General features: G+C 45.4%; 1 protein-coding gene across 2 annotated transcripts in view; it reads left to right on the top strand.

Moving 5' to 3' along the window:
• ATP8B1 (ATPase phospholipid transporting 8B1) overlaps positions 1-17,064 on the top strand; it is a 145,077-nt gene that overhangs the window by 97,247 nt on the left and 30,766 nt on the right. For both annotated transcript variants that reach the window (XM_038401318.2, XM_043514306.1), the window contains 5 exons: positions 4,231-4,419; positions 5,330-5,442; positions 6,113-6,277; positions 8,035-8,146; positions 13,670-13,745. In XM_038401318.2, coding sequence (XP_038257246.1) covers positions 4,231-4,419; positions 5,330-5,442; positions 6,113-6,277; positions 8,035-8,146; positions 13,670-13,745 — 655 coding nt within the window. The remainder of the gene's footprint in view (positions 1-4,230; positions 4,420-5,329; positions 5,443-6,112; positions 6,278-8,034; positions 8,147-13,669; positions 13,746-17,064) is intronic.

The following is a 17,064-nucleotide window of genomic DNA, read 5'->3' as shown; positions in this document are numbered from 1 at the left end:
TGTAGTTCCCAGGATCCTCCTTCTTCCCTTTTTTAAAGATGGGCACTACATTAGCCTTTTTCCAGTCATCCGGGACTTCCCCCGTTCGCCACGAGTTTTCAAAGATAATGGCCAAGGGCTCTGCAATCACAGCCGCCAATTCCCTCAGCACTCTCGGATGCAATTCGTCCGGCCCCATGGACTTGTGCACGTCCAGCTTTTCTAAATAGTCCCTAACCACCTCTATCTCTACAGAGGGCTGGCCATCTCTTCCCCATTTTGTGTTGCCCAGCACAGCAGTCTGGGAGCTGACCTTGTTAGTGAAAACAGAGGCAAAAAAAGCATTGAGTACATTAGCTTTTTCCACATCCTCTGTCACTAGCTTGCCTCCCTCATTCAGTAAGGGGCCCACACTTTCCTTGGCTTTCTTCTTGTTGCCAACATACCTGAAGAAACCCTTCTTGTTACTCTTGACATCTCTTGCTAGCTGCAGCTCCAGGTGCGATTTGGCCCTCCTGATATCTTTCCTACATGCCCGAGCAATATTTTTATACTCTTCCCTGGTCATATGTCCAACCTTCCACTTCTTGTAAGCTTCTTTTTTATGTTTAAGATCCGCTAGGATTTCACCATTAAGCCAAGCTGGTCGCCTGCCATATTTACTATTCTTTCGACTCATCGGGATGGTTTGTCCCTGTAACCTCAACAGGGATTCCTTGAAATACAGCCAGCTCTCCTGGACTCCCTTCCCTTTCATGTTAGTCCCCCAGGGGATCCTGGCCATCTGTTCCCTGAGGGAGTCAAAGTCTGCTTTCCTGAAGTCCAGGGTCCGTATCCTGCTGCTTACCTTTCTTCCCTGCGTCAGGATCCTGAACTCAACCAACTCATGGTCACTGCCTCCCAGATTCCCATCCACTTTTGCTTCCCCCACTAATTCTACCCGGTTTGTGAGCAGCAGGTCAAGAAAAGCGCTCCCCCTAGTTGGCTCCCCTAGCACTTGCACCAGGAAATTGTCCCCTACGCTTTCCAAAAACTTCCTGGATTGTCTATGCACCGCTGTATTGCTCTCCCAGCAGATATCAGGAAAATTAAAGTCACCCATGAGAATCAGGGCATGCGATCTAGTAGCTTCCGTGAGTTGCCGGAAGAAAGCCTCATCCACCTCATCCCCCTGGTCCGGTGGTCTATAGCAGACTCCCACCATGACATCACTCTTGTTGCACACACTTCTAAACTTAATCCAGAGACACTCAGGTTTTTCCACAGTTTCGTACCGGAGCTCTGAGCAGTCATACTGCTCCCTTACATACAGTGCTACTCCCCCACCTTTTCTGCCCTGCCTGTCCTTCCTGAACAGTTTATAACCATCCATGACTGTACTCCAGTCATGTGAGTTATCCCACCAAGTCTCTGTTATTCCAATCACGTCATAATTCCTTGACATCACCAGGACCTCCAGTTCTCCCTGCTTGTTTCCAAGGCTTTGTGCATTTGTATATAAGCACTTGAGATAACCTGTTGATCGCCCCTCATTCCCAGTATGAGGCAGGAGCCCTCCCCTCACAGACCTTCCTGCCTGTGCTTCCTCCCGGTATCCCGCTTTCCCACTTACCTCAGGGCTTTGGTCTCCTTCCCCCGGTGAACCTAGTTTAAAGCCCTCCTCACTAGGTTAGCCAGCCTGCTGGCAAAGATGTTCTTCCCTCTCTTCGTAAGATGGAGCCCGTCTCTGCCCAGCACTCCTCCTTCATGGAACACCATCCCATGGTCAAAGAATCCAAAGCCTTCTCTCTGACACCACCTGCGTAGCCATTCGTTGACCTCCACGATTCGACGGTCCCTACCCAGGCCTTTTCCTTCCACGGGGAGGATGGACGAGAACACCACTTGCGCCTCCAACTCCTTTATCCTTCTTCCCAGAGCCACGTAGTCCGCAGTGATCCGCTCAAGGTCATTCTTGGCAGTATCATTGGTGCCCACGTGGAGAAGCAGGAAGGGGTAGCGATCCGAGGGCTTGATGAGTCTCGGCAGTCTCTCCGTCACATCACGAATCTTAGCCCCTGGCAAGCAGCAGACTTCTCGGTTTTCCCGGTCAGGGCGGCAGATAGATGACTCAGTCCCCCGGAGGAGAGAGTCCCCGACCACCACCACCCGCCTTCTCCTATTGGGAGTGGTGGTCGTGGAACCCCTAACCTCAGGACATCGCATCTCATGCCTCCCAACCAGCGGAGTCTCCTTCCGCTTTCTCCCCCCAGACATATCATCTGGTCCACTCTCCGCATTGGTACCTGTGGAGAGAACATGAAAGCGGTTAGTTACCTGTGTCTGTGTTACTGGAACCCGGACATTCCGCTTACCTCTTCTGGAGGTCACATGTTGCCAAGCTTCTTCACTGGCCTCTTGGCTCCTCTGTGCAACCTGCTCTACATCTTTAGAGCTTTGTGCCCCTAGAAGGCTATCCTGAGTTTGGTCCAGAAAATCCTCAGTCTCTCGTATACAACGCAGGGTCGTTACCTGTTGCTCCAGACCTTCAATCTTCTCTTCCAATATGGAGACCAGCTTGCACTTTGTACAGACAAAGTCGCTTCTGTCCTGTGGAAGAAAGACAAACATGGCACATCCAGTGCAGGTCACAACAGCTGAATCCCCCCCTTCCATATCACCTACCTACTACGGAGCTTCCTCAGAGACGTTGGCAAGATGTAAGCCTCACTGGGCTCCCTCCAGGCGAACTCCCAGGCAAACTCCTGCTGTGAGCTGCTCTGCTGTCCCCGCTGCTCCGCTGGTTCGCTGCCGCTCAGCTGGTTCGCGAGGCTCTGGCTATTTTTAAACAGCCAGGCTTCCCTGACGCAAACACACAGACACCCTAATGCCCGCCCCCTGCAGGCTAGCAGCCAATCGGACACTCACTCAGGCTCCCTCCCAGCAAACACACGCTCGGATACTTCCTCAGCAAGCAAACACACACTCGGATACTTACCAGTCCCAGGCAAACTCCTGCTGTGAGCTGCTCTGCTGTCCCCGCTGCTCCGCTGGTTCGCTGCCGCTCCTTAAAATTAAAAAGGCTCCTTAAAAAGATCCTTGATGATGCGTTGGAGAGGTTTTAGTTGGGGGCTGAAGGTGATGGCTAGTGGCGTTCTGTTGTTTTCTTTGTTGGGCCTGTCCTGTAGTAGGTGAGCCAGAAGAGTACCCAGAAGTCACCTACTACAGGACAGGCCCAACAAAGAAAACAACAGAACGCCACTAGCCATCACCTTCAGCCCCCAACTAAAACCTCTCCAACGCATCATCAAGGATCTACAACCTATCCTGAAGGACGAGCCATCGCTCTCTCAGATCTTGGGAGATAGACCAGTCCTTGCTTACAGACAGCCCCCCAATCTGAAGCAAATACTCACCAGCAACCACACACCACACAACAGAACCACTAACCCAGGAACCTATCCTTGCAACAAAGCCCGTTGCCAACTCTGTCCACATATCTATTCAGGGGACACCATCATAGGGCCTAATCACATCAGCCACACTATCAGAGGCTCGTTCACCTGCGCATCTACCAATGTGATATATGCCATCATGTGCCAGCAATGCCCCTCTGCCATGTACATTGGTCAAACTGGACAGTCTCTACGTAAAAGAATGAATGGACACAAATCAGACGTCAAGAATTATAACATTCAAAAACCAGTTGGAGAACACTTCAATCTCTCTGGTCACTCGATCACAGACCTAAGAGTGGCTATCCTTCAACAAAAAAGCTTCAAAAACAGACTCCAACGAGAGACTGCTGAATTGGAATTAATTTGCAAACTGGATACAATTAACTTAGGCTTGAATAGAGACTGGGAATGGATGAGTCATTACACAAAGTAAAACTATTTCCCCATGGTATTTCTCCCCCCCACCCCACCCCCCACTGTTCCTCTGACATTCTTGTTAACTGCTGGAATTAGCCTACCTGCTTGTCACCATGGAAGGTTTTCCTCCTTCCCCCCCCTGCTGTGGGTGATGGCTTATCTTAAGTGATCACTCTCCTTACAGTGTGTATGATAAACCCATTGTTTCATGTTCTCTGTGTGTGTGTATATAAATCTCTCCTCTGTTTTTTCCACCAAATGCATCCGATGAAGTGAGCTGTAGCTCACGAAAGCTTATGCTCTAATAAATTTGTTAGTCTCTAAGGTGCCACAAGTACTCCTTTTCTTTTTGTAAAATATACTATGGCTTTCTTCCCTTTTCACTCTTTTAATATAGGACAGCTCAACTATCAAGCAGCCTCCCCAGATGAAGGAGCCTTGGTAACAGCAGCGAGAAACTTTGGATTTGTTTTTCTTTCACGAACACAAAATACCATTACTATAAGTGAGATGGGAATTGAAAGAACTTATGATGTTCTTGCTATCTTGGATTTCAACAGTGATAGAAAACGAATGTCTGTTATTGGTAAGCTGATTTTGAAAAAACTTTATTGTTAGAGACCCCTAAAGAAAAACTCTCTAAACCAGTAGAACGGAGGTAGAACACTGTGCTGTTATGGTTGTCTTTTTGGCAAAATGGCTGGTTATATGGTGGTGGCTAATCTGTATTCCCAGCTGCTAAATTGCTTTAAATGAAACTGAAATACACAGAAGGCTTTTCTAACCTTACTCTAATTGGAATGGATATGAGCAACACATCTTGAAGAACAAGAGTTACAAGAGGGGAATAACCGTTTTGTTTGCATGCTGAAGTGTTATCTCACTTAATAGTAATGAACAGTTTTTTAGTTTTTATCTTAATTTCTTCTATAGCACATGAAGTATAAATTCACTAAAACAATTTCAGTAGTGGGCTAGCAGACAATATCAAATTCAGGTTTAGTTTAGTTTATTGCAAGTGCAGGCACACTGTAAAGTATCTTCACTGTAGTCTGTCTCTCTCTCTCTCTCTCCTGTTCTTGTGAGCAAATTGTGTTTTGATGTTTTTAAAAAATGCTCTCAAAACACAGTTCTTACAAATTTCAATACCTTGTTCATTCGCAGCAGGGCTGGAGGAGGAAATGATGATGCGTTTGTGAACCAAAATTAAGCTGGTGAGCCACATCAAAGAGCTTATACCAGTATAAGAGAGAAACTTGATTTAGTAGGCATACTAGCCTTGAATGTCTCTTCCTGTTTAAAGAAGTTTTGTGTTTGTTGACCTGTTATTTAACAGTCAGTTCTCTGATGGAATATTTCAGGTTCTCTAATTTTAAAAAAAGAGATCTTCCTGATGACATAATAGCGAGACACAAAAGTCCAATCAGTAATTTATCTTTTATTACATCTGCTCTTTGGGTTTTTTTGTTTTTATTTTTTTCCCTTCTCTGATTTAGTAAGAGAACCAGATGGAAAAATTAGACTTTACTGTAAAGGAGCTGATACAGTAATTTATGAACGTTTGCATCCAGTGAATCGTCAGAAACAGATTACACAGGAAGCACTAGATGTAAGTTTTTTGCTTTTTAAAATTCCATTTTTAACATGGGTAAAACTAAGCTACCTACAACTGCATTGAGTTGACTTATTTCTATTTTGCTAAACAATTCTGAAAAATATAGCTCCATAGTACTATTAGATCAAAGTTTTCAAAAAAGCTGAATAGCAGCCAGAACAACTTATCTTGCTGCTACTTGATGTTCGAAATCATAACGTGATTTTCCCCCTTTTTTCCCCCTTTTTTTCTTTTTAATGGAATTGTATCTTAAATGTTTGCATTGTACATATTGAAATTAGTTTTTCATTATTTGAGTAACTTGCATGTCGCTTCGGACTTTCCCGCTCCATTCTATTTTTTACTTGTACTTTGCAGCATGTTTTCTAGACCTACCTAGATTAACTGATAAATTGCACTAGGTACTATTACTGGATTGATTGTTTTACATTTTTTCCAAATGTAAAACACCATTTTTACATTTTTTAACACCAGAAGTGAAGGATTAGAATTAGCTGCAGCTCATCTTTGGATATTCTGCAATGTCCAACTTTCACCATAGAGTCTGAGTACAGTAGCAACCAATGACTGAGTTCTTTCAGATTGACTAGTCAGAGTATGTCTTTTCAACTTCAATTTTAAGCCAATATTGAAATCTATGCAGCTTATTTCTTTTTTTCCACAGATTTTTGCAAATGAGACCTTGAGGACATTATGCCTCTGCTACAAGGACATTAGTCATGATGAATATGAAACATGGAATAAAAAGTTCATGGAAGCTAGTGTAGCTGCAAGTAACCGTGATGAAGCCCTGGATAACGTATATGAAGAAATAGAAAAAAACCTTATTGTAAGTTGTAATATTTTAAATTATATATGTGTTTTTATTCTTGTCCAATTAGTAGCAGACCATTGTGGAAACTGAATAGCCCTTTTTGATTAGCACATTTGTGAGTACAATTTTAATTAAGATTTTGTGAGACTACCAAAACTCTGTTCTAGAGAGCTTCAGGGAATGAAGGAAGATGGATTTCTTTGGTTTAGCTTTCACTGGACGTTTTTCCTCCATTCCAAAAAAGCTGCTAGTATCTCTGTAGCACTAGCTCAGAAATAAGTTGTATTAAAAGAAGTTCAGGTTTTAAAATTTGGGAGATAAGCAGCTATCTGCTATGTCGGTAACTGCATTACAAATAATTTGCTATAGCTGTTCAAACGTTATTTCATCCTTAAAGCTCTGAAATACTTCTAGTATTAAATTTATCTCCATTGTGTGTGATGCAACTGGTTAGTATGCTATGGGGTAATTTGCCTTCATTTGAAGGATTGAGTATTGCTTAATGTGCCTGACACAGAGGGTAAGACTAGATGAACCAAACAGTCTGATCAAGATACGTCACTCAGATAACTCTAATTGGGTATATTCCAGACCAATTCATGAGAAGCAAGAGTATAAATTGCAAATAGCATTTAAAAAAACAAAAGTTCTCATCACAGTCATGGTGAAGATTTTTTTTTTTTTTTTTTTTAAGAAACCCAATACCCTTGGCCAAATCAGGCTGTATTGCATTGGCAAATGCTATTGACTTTACAAGAGTTTCTCTGGGTAATTGGAGAGTAGAAATTTGCCATCTGAAGTATACTGAGGAAAAGTTTATTGTTAAAATGATTTGGTCAACTGTGAATTCTACGATAACCATACTGTTAACTGCTGATTTCCCATTTGAGCCTGCAATATGTGTTGGATTGCTTTTCTAAAAATTGACTATAGATCAGAGTGTTGGAATACCATCTCAGTCATGCAGCCCAGTTTGCAATAGTATTGTTGTGGGAATCTTTCTTACAGTAAATTTTTCTGGATTTAAGGAGTCTCGGGTGAAGCTTCTTTGGAACTCTTTGCTGCAAACAAACTGCACAATTATGACTATAAATGGGATCCGCTTACTGAGTAAACTTCATGCTGGCAGTTTGTTTTAGTCCATACCACCTATTATGCTCTGTTTAGTAATATCAGCCACCTGTTAATCACTCCTTATCTGCTACCTTTACTACCTTGTTAGTGGTATTGGATAGTGCAAGACTTCATGGTGTTCATTGTCCCTCTTAAAAGCACTTCTGTTACCGTAAGCTCTTGACATTCCCTCTTTTACTTTGAGTTCAGTAAAACATTATTTAAACATAGTGGGAAACATGTCTTTAAAACATAAAATTCAGTATCTGAAGTGGAGAATTTATTATATAGTTGTAACTATTGTAAACAAATCCTATCTGTAACTGGGATGGAATACAATACACAGATGAAAATGTTTCTGTGGTGTCCTACATAATAACAATCATCAAAGTCATCTAGTTCTGTAATGGTGGTGTTTTATTATTATCATAGTACCTAGGAGCCCCAGTCATGGACCAGGACCCCATTGTGCTAGGTGCTGTACAAACAGACAACAAAAGGATGGTTCCTGCCCCAATGAGCCTACAATCTAAGTATAAGACAAGAGATAACAATATATTCTTCCGTATCTAAGTAGCTTCATTTTATACTACAAACTAAACCTGTTTTTTCTCTGGATATTTCTCTTATTAAATGCTTGTGTTTCCAATAACTTCCAGCTCTTGGGTGCTACAGCTATTGAAGACAAACTACAGGATGGTGTTCCAGAAACGATTTCCAAACTTGCCAAGGCGGACATTAAAATCTGGGTGCTTACTGGTGACAAAAAAGGTATATTTGCATTACTATAATGATAGCAGAAACATGAGATCTTATGGTTGGAAGCTGAAGCTAGACATATTCATACTAGAAATAAAACTCAAATTCTTAACAGGGTAACTAATCACTAGAACAACTTCCATATTGATGTGGTGGATTCTTTGTCTCTTGAAGTCTTTAAATCAAAACTGGATATATTTCTAAAAGATATGTAATAGCTCAGATGGAAGTTCCGCTTAATGCTGAGTTTACTGAGTGAGATTGTATGGCCTGTATTGTGCAGGAGGTCAGAAGAGATGACCATTATGGCCTTAACCTATGAATTATTTTTAGAGAAAAATCTTTGCTATATTTCCAAATGAGAAACTAATGTATGACAATTGGCTACCAACCAATTAACTTGCCCAATCACAAGGGTAACTGAATGGAAAATAATGTTGATGACAGACATGACTTTAACAGAAGCTATTTCCATTAACAACTCCTGTTTCTATGGTTATAAAACCTGCCTGATTTATGCAAGTGAATTTTCTCTTTTAAGTTGCTGGGACAAAAAGAAAACTTTCTTCTTAAAGGTGGTTTGCAAAAGAGAATAAACCTTTCAGTGACTTGCCCACCATCACATAGGAACTTGGTGGTAGAGGCAGGGATAGAATCCAATTCTCCAGGGTAATGTTCACCTGTCTTAACCATGGAACCATCCTTACTCTTCCTGCAGTCTCTGCCTCATTCACTATGCATCTTCCAAACTTCTGCAACAAATGAAGCAGGGGTTCTTCAGATGAGTTTCCTTAACTACACAACCCTAACTCGTCCCCAGAGCAAGTCCATCAGTTCAGAGGTTCTGTGGACACAGTAGTATGTGATCATGTTATGAGACTATTATAATGCATACTCACAAGGAGGCTGATACACAGGCATTTCCTAACTTCTGACTACTTCATTTTGAACGTTGATGTTCATAAGGGTGGTTGTGTGTGTGTGTGTAATTTCCTAGGTTATTAAAAAGGCAAACAAAAAAACAAATTCCATCATGTAGTATCATATTGACACTCACGTGAGTCATCACTGAGGTTGGAACCAAGTTTAGATCCACTGCACAGCACGTAGACCCCTGCTACTTGAGTTATGACGGAGTAAATGAGGATAATAGTAGGTTCTCCTTAAGCTTGGAAGGATCAGATTTTTATCAGGAAATGTCAGTTGCATTACACAAACCAATGAAAAAATATTTCCATTGATGATGATCGAAATTTACAGATAAGCAAAATAAGAAAAATGCTTCTTGAGAATTTAGAACATGATTTAATACTAAAATTTAGATATATTGATGTTGGTAGTGTGTGTTTTAATGGTATAAAACTATTTAAAATGCTTAAAACCCATGATTTTGCATAACTGAACAATTAAATAGATAAAAATTAAAAAAGCTTCAAATAAAAATCAAGATTAGCCATTGAAATTATTCAAAAAAAAAAATCAAATTCCGTCAAGCCTAGTTATCCTGTTTGTGGATGAGAGGAATAAGATGCATCCTTTGCCCCATCCCCTCTGACCTGTTCCTATCCTTTCTCTCCCCCCCCCCCCCCACCGGCTCCTTGTTCCACTCCCATTCTCCTTGACATCCCAGTCTCCCACTCCTTAGGCGTCTTGTGCCACTTTACTTGCCTACCAGTCCCAGTCTCTGACAGTGAGTCCAGAGACAGAGTCCCAGTGTCTCCCCCTCCCAACAACCAGTCCCAGTCTTACCAGACTCCTTGTTCCAATCTATGCCTTTCTCTCCCCTGGTCCATCTTTTGTCCTCTCTGCATTCAACTCAGGCTACTTCCTATGCTATGATGCCTTGGTGCCAGCAGGGACACCACTGAGAGCACAGGAGACACAGGCTCCCTGCTCTCAGTCCTAGTGCATGGCTCCACCCCAGCTTGGAGCAGCCACTAAAGCATTGGTGATCGACTGGTCGATCCTAGAGGAATCTCCTAGTCGATAGCGATCTCCGGTGGTGCAGCATGGCTGCCGCTAAGGCAGGCTCTCTGCCTACCCCGGCCCCATGCTGCTACTGGAAGCGCCCAGCGCAGCCCCGTGGCCCCAGAGGTGGGGGGGGCAGGGGTCTCCCTCCATGTGCTGCTCCTGCCTGCAAGCACTGCTCCTGCAGCTCCCATTGGCCAGGAGACCTGCACGGGCAGTGTTTGCAGATAGGGGCTGCACGCGGAGCCCCGGGCCTCCCACCACCTCCCCCAGGGGCCGCAGCAGCAGCACATTGGCCCCTTCCAGGAGTAGTGGGGGGGCTGGGTAGGCAGGGAGCCTGCCTTAGCAGCAGCTACGCTGCACCACCAACCAGGAGCTGCTGGAGGCAAGTGCTGCCCGGCGGAAGGCCGCACTCTAGCCCTGAGCCCCCTCCCAGAGCCAGGACCCCACACCCCTTCCTGCACCCCAACCCCCAGCCCTGAGCCCCCTCTTTGAACCAGCACCCCATATCCCGTCCTGCCCCCCTCCCAGGGCCTGCATTCTGTACCCCTTCCTGCACCCCAACACTCTGTCCCAGCCCTGACCCCCTTCCCAAGGCCTGCACCCTATATCCCCTCCTGCACCCCAACACTCTGCCCACACCTGGAGCCCACGCCTGCAACCCAAACTCCCTCCTAGAGGTTGCACCCCTTCCTGCACCCCAATCCCCTGTCCCAGGCTCAGCCCAGGGCCCCCTCTCCCACTGCAAACCCCTCAACCCCAGCCAGAGGTGAAAGTAAGCCAGTCCGGTCCAGTATGGCATACCAGCAAGAGCCAGTATGTCATGCCAGACCAGACCAGCTTCCCCAGCGGTGATTTAAAGGGCCCAGTGCTCCTGACACTGTGGGGAGCCCTGGGTCCTTTAAATCATCTCCGGAGCTCCAGCAGCGGGGCTTGGGTAGTGCTTTAAAGGGCCCAGGGCTCCCTGTAGTGGCAGGAGCACCGGGCCCTTTAAAGCACCGCTGGAGCCCAGCTGCCAGAGCCAGGCTCAGGTGGGGATTTAAAGGACCCGGTGCTCCGGCCACTGTGGGCAGCCCCTGCCCGAACCCCACTGCCAGAGCTCCAGTGGCGCTTTAAAGGGTCTGGGGCTCCCCGCAGTGGCAGGGGAGCTCTGGGCCTTTTAAAGCTCCACTCAAGCCCCAGTGCTCGAGCTCAGGTGGGGATTTAAAGGGCCCGGTGCTCCTGCCACTGTGGGGAGCCCTGGGCCCTTTAAAGCACCGCCAGAGTCCTACCACCGCTATGGGTCCTTTAAATCCCCACTTGAGCCCAGCTGCCAAAGCCCAGGGGCTCTGGAAACTGGGCTCCAGCAGGGATTTAAAATGCCTGGAGCTCTGCGGTGGCCGGAGCCCCGGGCCCTTTATTTCACCCTTGAGTCCTGGGGCTCCCAGCCGTCTCTGCAGCGGCGTGATTTAAAGGCCTCGGGGCTCTCAGCCAGAGCCCCAGGGCCTTTAAATCGCCTCTTCCGGTTGAGGCCACGCCTCTTCCGGTTGAGGCCACGCCCCCACTCAGGACGGTAAATCCTTTAAATTACTTTCACCCCTGGCCCCACCCCACAGCCCGCACCCCCTTCCAAACCCCAGCCCGATGAAAGTGAGTGAGGGTGGGGGACAGCAAGCGACAAAGAGGGGCGGGATGGAGTGAGTGGGGCTGAGCTTTGGGGCAGGGGCAGGGCCTTGGGGTATCGGCAGGGTAGATCCTGGTTTGTTAGATTCAGAAAGTGATCTTGGGCATAAAAGAGTTGGAGACCACTGCACTAAAGAAGGCCCTATATAGCCCTAAGCTGTAGCATGCTTAGTCTGTCTGTGGGGATGGTGCATGCACAGTTCTGTCACACATAGGAGCTGTGGGAGGAAGAAGCATATTCAGTTAGGATGGAATCTTTAGAGATTTTAGCTGTTAAAATTAAACTCTGGCAAGTATCTAAGCATGTGCAAAATGACTTTTTCAATGAGTCTGTTTTGGACAGATATTCACAGGGATGGCAAAAGGCATATCCCTTATGCAAAAGGCCACCCCATGCTACATTTGGGGGTGCTAAACTTTTTTTTTAAAAAAACTCTCAAGAATATAACATGGACCACACACTATATTATTTTCCCCTAGCCCTGTTGTCTGAAACAGGTGGCCTGAATAGGTTTTAAAAAAAAAAAAAAAAAAGGCAGGCTGATGCAGACAACCAGTGTGGAAAATTTCCGTCCAAACACTTTCACAAAGTTAAAAGCAACTGAAAACAAGGTCTTATAATGGGAAATGTCAGGCCATCTTAATAGGTGGTGCTAGCAGTGCAGTCTTTAATAACTGCTTTATTAATGTTGTTTAGTTTAATTTAAAGGTGCAATGAATTTGATGACATAATCTTTGAGATACTATTGTATTTTTAAGGTTGCAATTAAAGAAAAATATAACCTACAAATACAATGATCTTCAGCGATCTTACTCTTGTTTACCTAATTATTGTAGCATATTTAATAATGCCAACCCCTGTACTGAGACCCTTGAAATATCTAACCATCTAATGACTTTTCCATTAGATATAATTGCACTTTCTTCTTCTTAGTTTAAGTTAAACCATTATTCAACATTTTTGTATTTATGTACCAACTTCAGTGTTTAATGAGGAGCCTGCCAGTTTACTTGTTCTGTTTGTGTTTTTCTCATTTGAAATTTTATCTTAAAATTTCTTTGAAAAATAAGAGTTTCTTGAGACAGAATGGAGTCTTTGTACATAGATTGGTCAATTATCCTACATATGGCTAATTAAGTCAGTTGAAAGGTAGTACTGTGTCGAGGTTTACTGACCGCAAACTTGCCATGCTGAAACTTGAATCTTCAAATCATTTACAAAGCCCCAGTACTATTAGTCACTATCTATAATGATTAAGGCTACTTTTTAGTCTTTGGTATTTTTAGTAAAAGTCACAGCCAGGTCATGGGCAGTAAACAGAAATTCATGGCCCGTGACGTCCATGACTTTTTTACTAAAAATACCTGTGAATAAAACTTGGGATGGGGAGGACTGCCTGGGGGCCCCATGGGTGCTGGGGGAGGGCAGCCCAGGTGTTTGGGTGGGGGGAGGGGGAGGCGGGCAGCGGCACCCAGCCCGGGACCCCTACTGGTGCTGGGGGCGGGGAGGATTGTCAGGGCCAGCAGGCTCCCTACCAGGTTCCGCTCCTCCCTCCTGCCCAGCAGCAGCAGTTTGGGTGTGGGGAGGGCACAGGGGACTGGGTCATGGGATGAGGTGAGATGAGCTCTGGGTGGTGCTTGCCTGGTGGGGCTCCCCGGAAGGCAACTTCCCTCTCACTCAGCTGCTAGGTGGCTTCGCAGCTTCTGTTGGCTGGGAACCAAAGCCAATGAGAGCTGCAGGGGTGGTGCTTACAGGTGTAGGGGCTGCCTGAGATACCCTTGAGCCAGGCACACTGGCCGCTGCAGAAGTCATGGAAAATCACAGAATCTGTGATCTCTGTGAGAAACTCGCAGCCTTAATAATGATTCATTAAAGAATCTAACTAATATGTGGCTTTGTTACAGAAACTGCTGAAAACATTGGATTTTCTTGTGAACTTTTAACAGATGAAACTACGATCTGCTATGGAGAGGATATCAGGTAAGTTACAAGCATACAACATTTTTTTGTGTAGGAGTTTAAAATCTCAAATTTCAAAATATTCTAAGTAACCACACTGTTCCTGTGGCTTTCTTTCTTTATCTGGCTGTCTCCTTTGATTCCTTCTATAGTGGTGCTTACAGTGCCTTAGCAGTGTAACTGAGATGCAGGTTGTGTCTACTCTACGAGCTGGAGGTGTGATTCCCCTGCTCGTGTATGCATAATTGTGCTTGCTCCCACCAAGCCAGTGTGAGTGCAAATAGCAGTATACCCACGGTAGCATGGGTAGCAGCAGTGGAGGCACAGCTGAGCCATGCAGAATACATACCCTTATCAAGCTAGTGCAAGTATGTGTACATCAGCAAGGAGAATCACATTCCTAGTTCGTAGCACAGATGTAGCCACAGTAGTGGCCAATATTCGGTTATGCTGTGGTTTGTGGATTTACTATTTTGCATTGCAGTTTACCAAGGCAACCTACTCATTGTTAGGTTCACGGCCATGAAATTCACTGCCATGAAAAATGTGTCACAGACCATGAAATCTGGTCTTTTTTGTGTGCTTTTACCCTATACCACGGATCTCAAACTCAAACGGCCATGAGGGCCACATGAGGACTAGTACATTGGCCTGAGGGCTGCATCAATGACACTCCTCCCCTGCTGCCCCTGGCCCTGCCCCACCCCACCCCTTCATGAGGCCCCGCCTCTTCCCACCCCTTCCATGAGGCCCCACCTCTTCCTACCCCTTCTCCTCCCCCATTCCAACCCCTTCCCCAAAGTACTCACCCCAACTCCGCCCCCTCCCTGGCCCTATTCCAACCCTTCCCCAAATCCCTGCCCCTGCCCCCACCCCTCCTCTTCTCCGCCTCCTCCCTTGAGCACACGGCTCCCCGCTCCTTCCCTATCCCTCCTGGGAAGCACCTGGATGTAGGCAGAGGAGTGGGGACGCGGTGCGCTGGCAGGGAGGGGGGTAGCAGGGGAAGGGAGCTTGGCAGCAGGAAATAACTCAGGGGGTGGGAGGGGCATGGGGAGCTTGGCGGGTCACAGCAAATAACTCTGTGGCCCACAGGCCGTGTGTTTGAGACCCCTACCCAATACTATACAGATTTCATGGGGGAGACCAGTGTTCCTCAAACTGCTGATCCTGACCCAGAAGAGGGTTGTGGGGGAGGTCACAAGGTTATTTTAGGGGGAGTCACAGTATTGTCACCTCTTATTTCTGGGCTGCCTTCAGAGCTGGGTGGCTGGAAGGCAGTGGCTGTTGGTCAGGTGCCCAGCTCTGAAGGCAGCACCCACAATCAGCAGTGCAGAAGTAAGGGTGGCAATACCATACCATGCCATCGTTACTTCTGCACTGCTGCTGGCCGCAGCTCTGCCTTTCAGAGCTGAGCTCCCGGCCACCAGCTACTGCTCTCTGGCCACCCAGCTCTCAAGGCAGCGCCACCTCCAGCAGGAGCGCAGAAGTAATATGTGGAAGAAAAACGCAGTCTTCACTCTTAGGTTGTTTGCAACAAGTCAGAGACAGTTTATTCTCAAGCAATTGCAAGGGGGAGAGTGCACACGGACAGGGATTCCCCCTTCCTAAGCAGGTCTCCACCAGATAAACAATTAAGGCAAGCATTTAAACCTTTTGTTGCATACAATAATGATCAACAGCCACGTCTTGTTTATACATATTCCTTCCTGATATCTTACTTTTCTCAGCAGCTCCTGCTACAGTCTGTGTTCCATTCTTATCTAACACAAGGTCAAAACAGCATCTCTTACAGTTTTCCCACTCACTTCCCACTTGCCCACGCCCCGCCTTAAAGTTTCGCATTATTAGAGTAAGAGTTAGCCTGACTCCTGCTCTATTCCTAAGAACACTTAAGATGTCTGCGTCCAAATCCCCTTTATCCCCTTTTTTACTTCCACAAATGGTAGCAGTATCACAACCCCGGTACAATAACCTTGCGACCCCACTCACAAATCCATTTTGGGTCAGGACCCCTACAATTACAACACCGGGAAATTTCAGATTTAAATAGCTGAAATCATGAAATTTACAATTTTTAAAATCCTAATGACCATGAAATTGACGAAAATGGACTGTGAATTTGGTAGGGCCCTACTCACTGTGGATCAGGCAGAAACATGCCTTTTAAAAACAGTGGTGGTAATAAACCAGCCATTGTGGGCTTTATAAACTTGATTCTATCACAATAACTAAATAACTCATTTCAGCACCTTGCATAAGTACTTTATTAAGTTAGGAGAACTGAGGCTTATGTAGCACCTTTCACCCAGAAAGATCCTAATATACTTTATGGACTGTAGAAGCTATCTATAGTTAAGACATGTAATATCTTTATCCACCACTGTAATACAATAACCTCTAGTATGAAAATATAGCAACTGTTTCACAGAAATAGCAACACAACACAACATTTTACAGCAGAAATTGAAGATTTTTTTCCCTAAACAAATTTACAAGAATGGGGAAACTTAAGATATCGAGTTATAATCACCTAGTTGGAATTTGTCCAGAATACCACAACTAACACTCTTACTTTTATAAAAAGTGCCATGCAATTTTTAATAACTATAAGAGGCCAGGATTTTCCCTTTTCATTTAATTTGAAAGACATTATCAGTATCAGGGCAATGCAAATTACCCTTTGTGTTAGGGCTTTGGAGCAACACTGACTCAGAATGCCACCCACTGAGTTGTTAACCACTTCTTCGAGATGAGTGTCTCTGTGGGTGCTCCACTTCACGACAAGGTGCATCCCAGCGCCTTCGATCAGAGATTTCTACAGCAGTACCCCTACGGGCTGCACACGTGCTGTGCCTGCCTCTCGAGCTGTCAGTGTTTAATAGCACGTGACCAGCCCGGGCTCCTCAGTTCCTTCTCTACCGTCCCCAGCTAGAGACGGAGTTCAGCAGTGCTCTTTCAGATGAGCAAGTTTGTTTGTTTCTCAGTTTTGTTAGATAGTTTTTAGTCATTAGAGTTATTATTTAGATAAGTTACATTAACTGTTACATTTATTTCTCAAAAAAAAAAAACCCACAAAAAACCAACCTCCGCGGTAATGGACATGCATGGCTCCCCAGGCTTCAAGAGATGCATCTCCTGTAATGATGCCATCCCCATCTCAGATGGGCGTTCACAGTGTGTACACTGTTTGGGGGAGTCTCATGTACCCTAAAAATGCGTCCACTGTGCCAAATTGAAAGCGCAGACCGCAAGGATGGGGAGCTCAGACTTAAAATGCTGCTCCTAGAAAACTCTCTCGGACCTGCGTCTGACCTTGGCCAGCAAATCTCTGAGACACCCT

This window comes from Dermochelys coriacea, chromosome 5 (assembly GCF_009764565.3).
Source record: "Dermochelys coriacea isolate rDerCor1 chromosome 5, rDerCor1.pri.v4, whole genome shotgun sequence".
NCBI classification, from domain to species: Eukaryota; Metazoa; Chordata; order Testudines; family Dermochelyidae; genus Dermochelys; species Dermochelys coriacea.
Note: the sequence above shows the minus strand (reverse complement) of the source record. Positions and strands in the feature narration are given on the sequence as shown.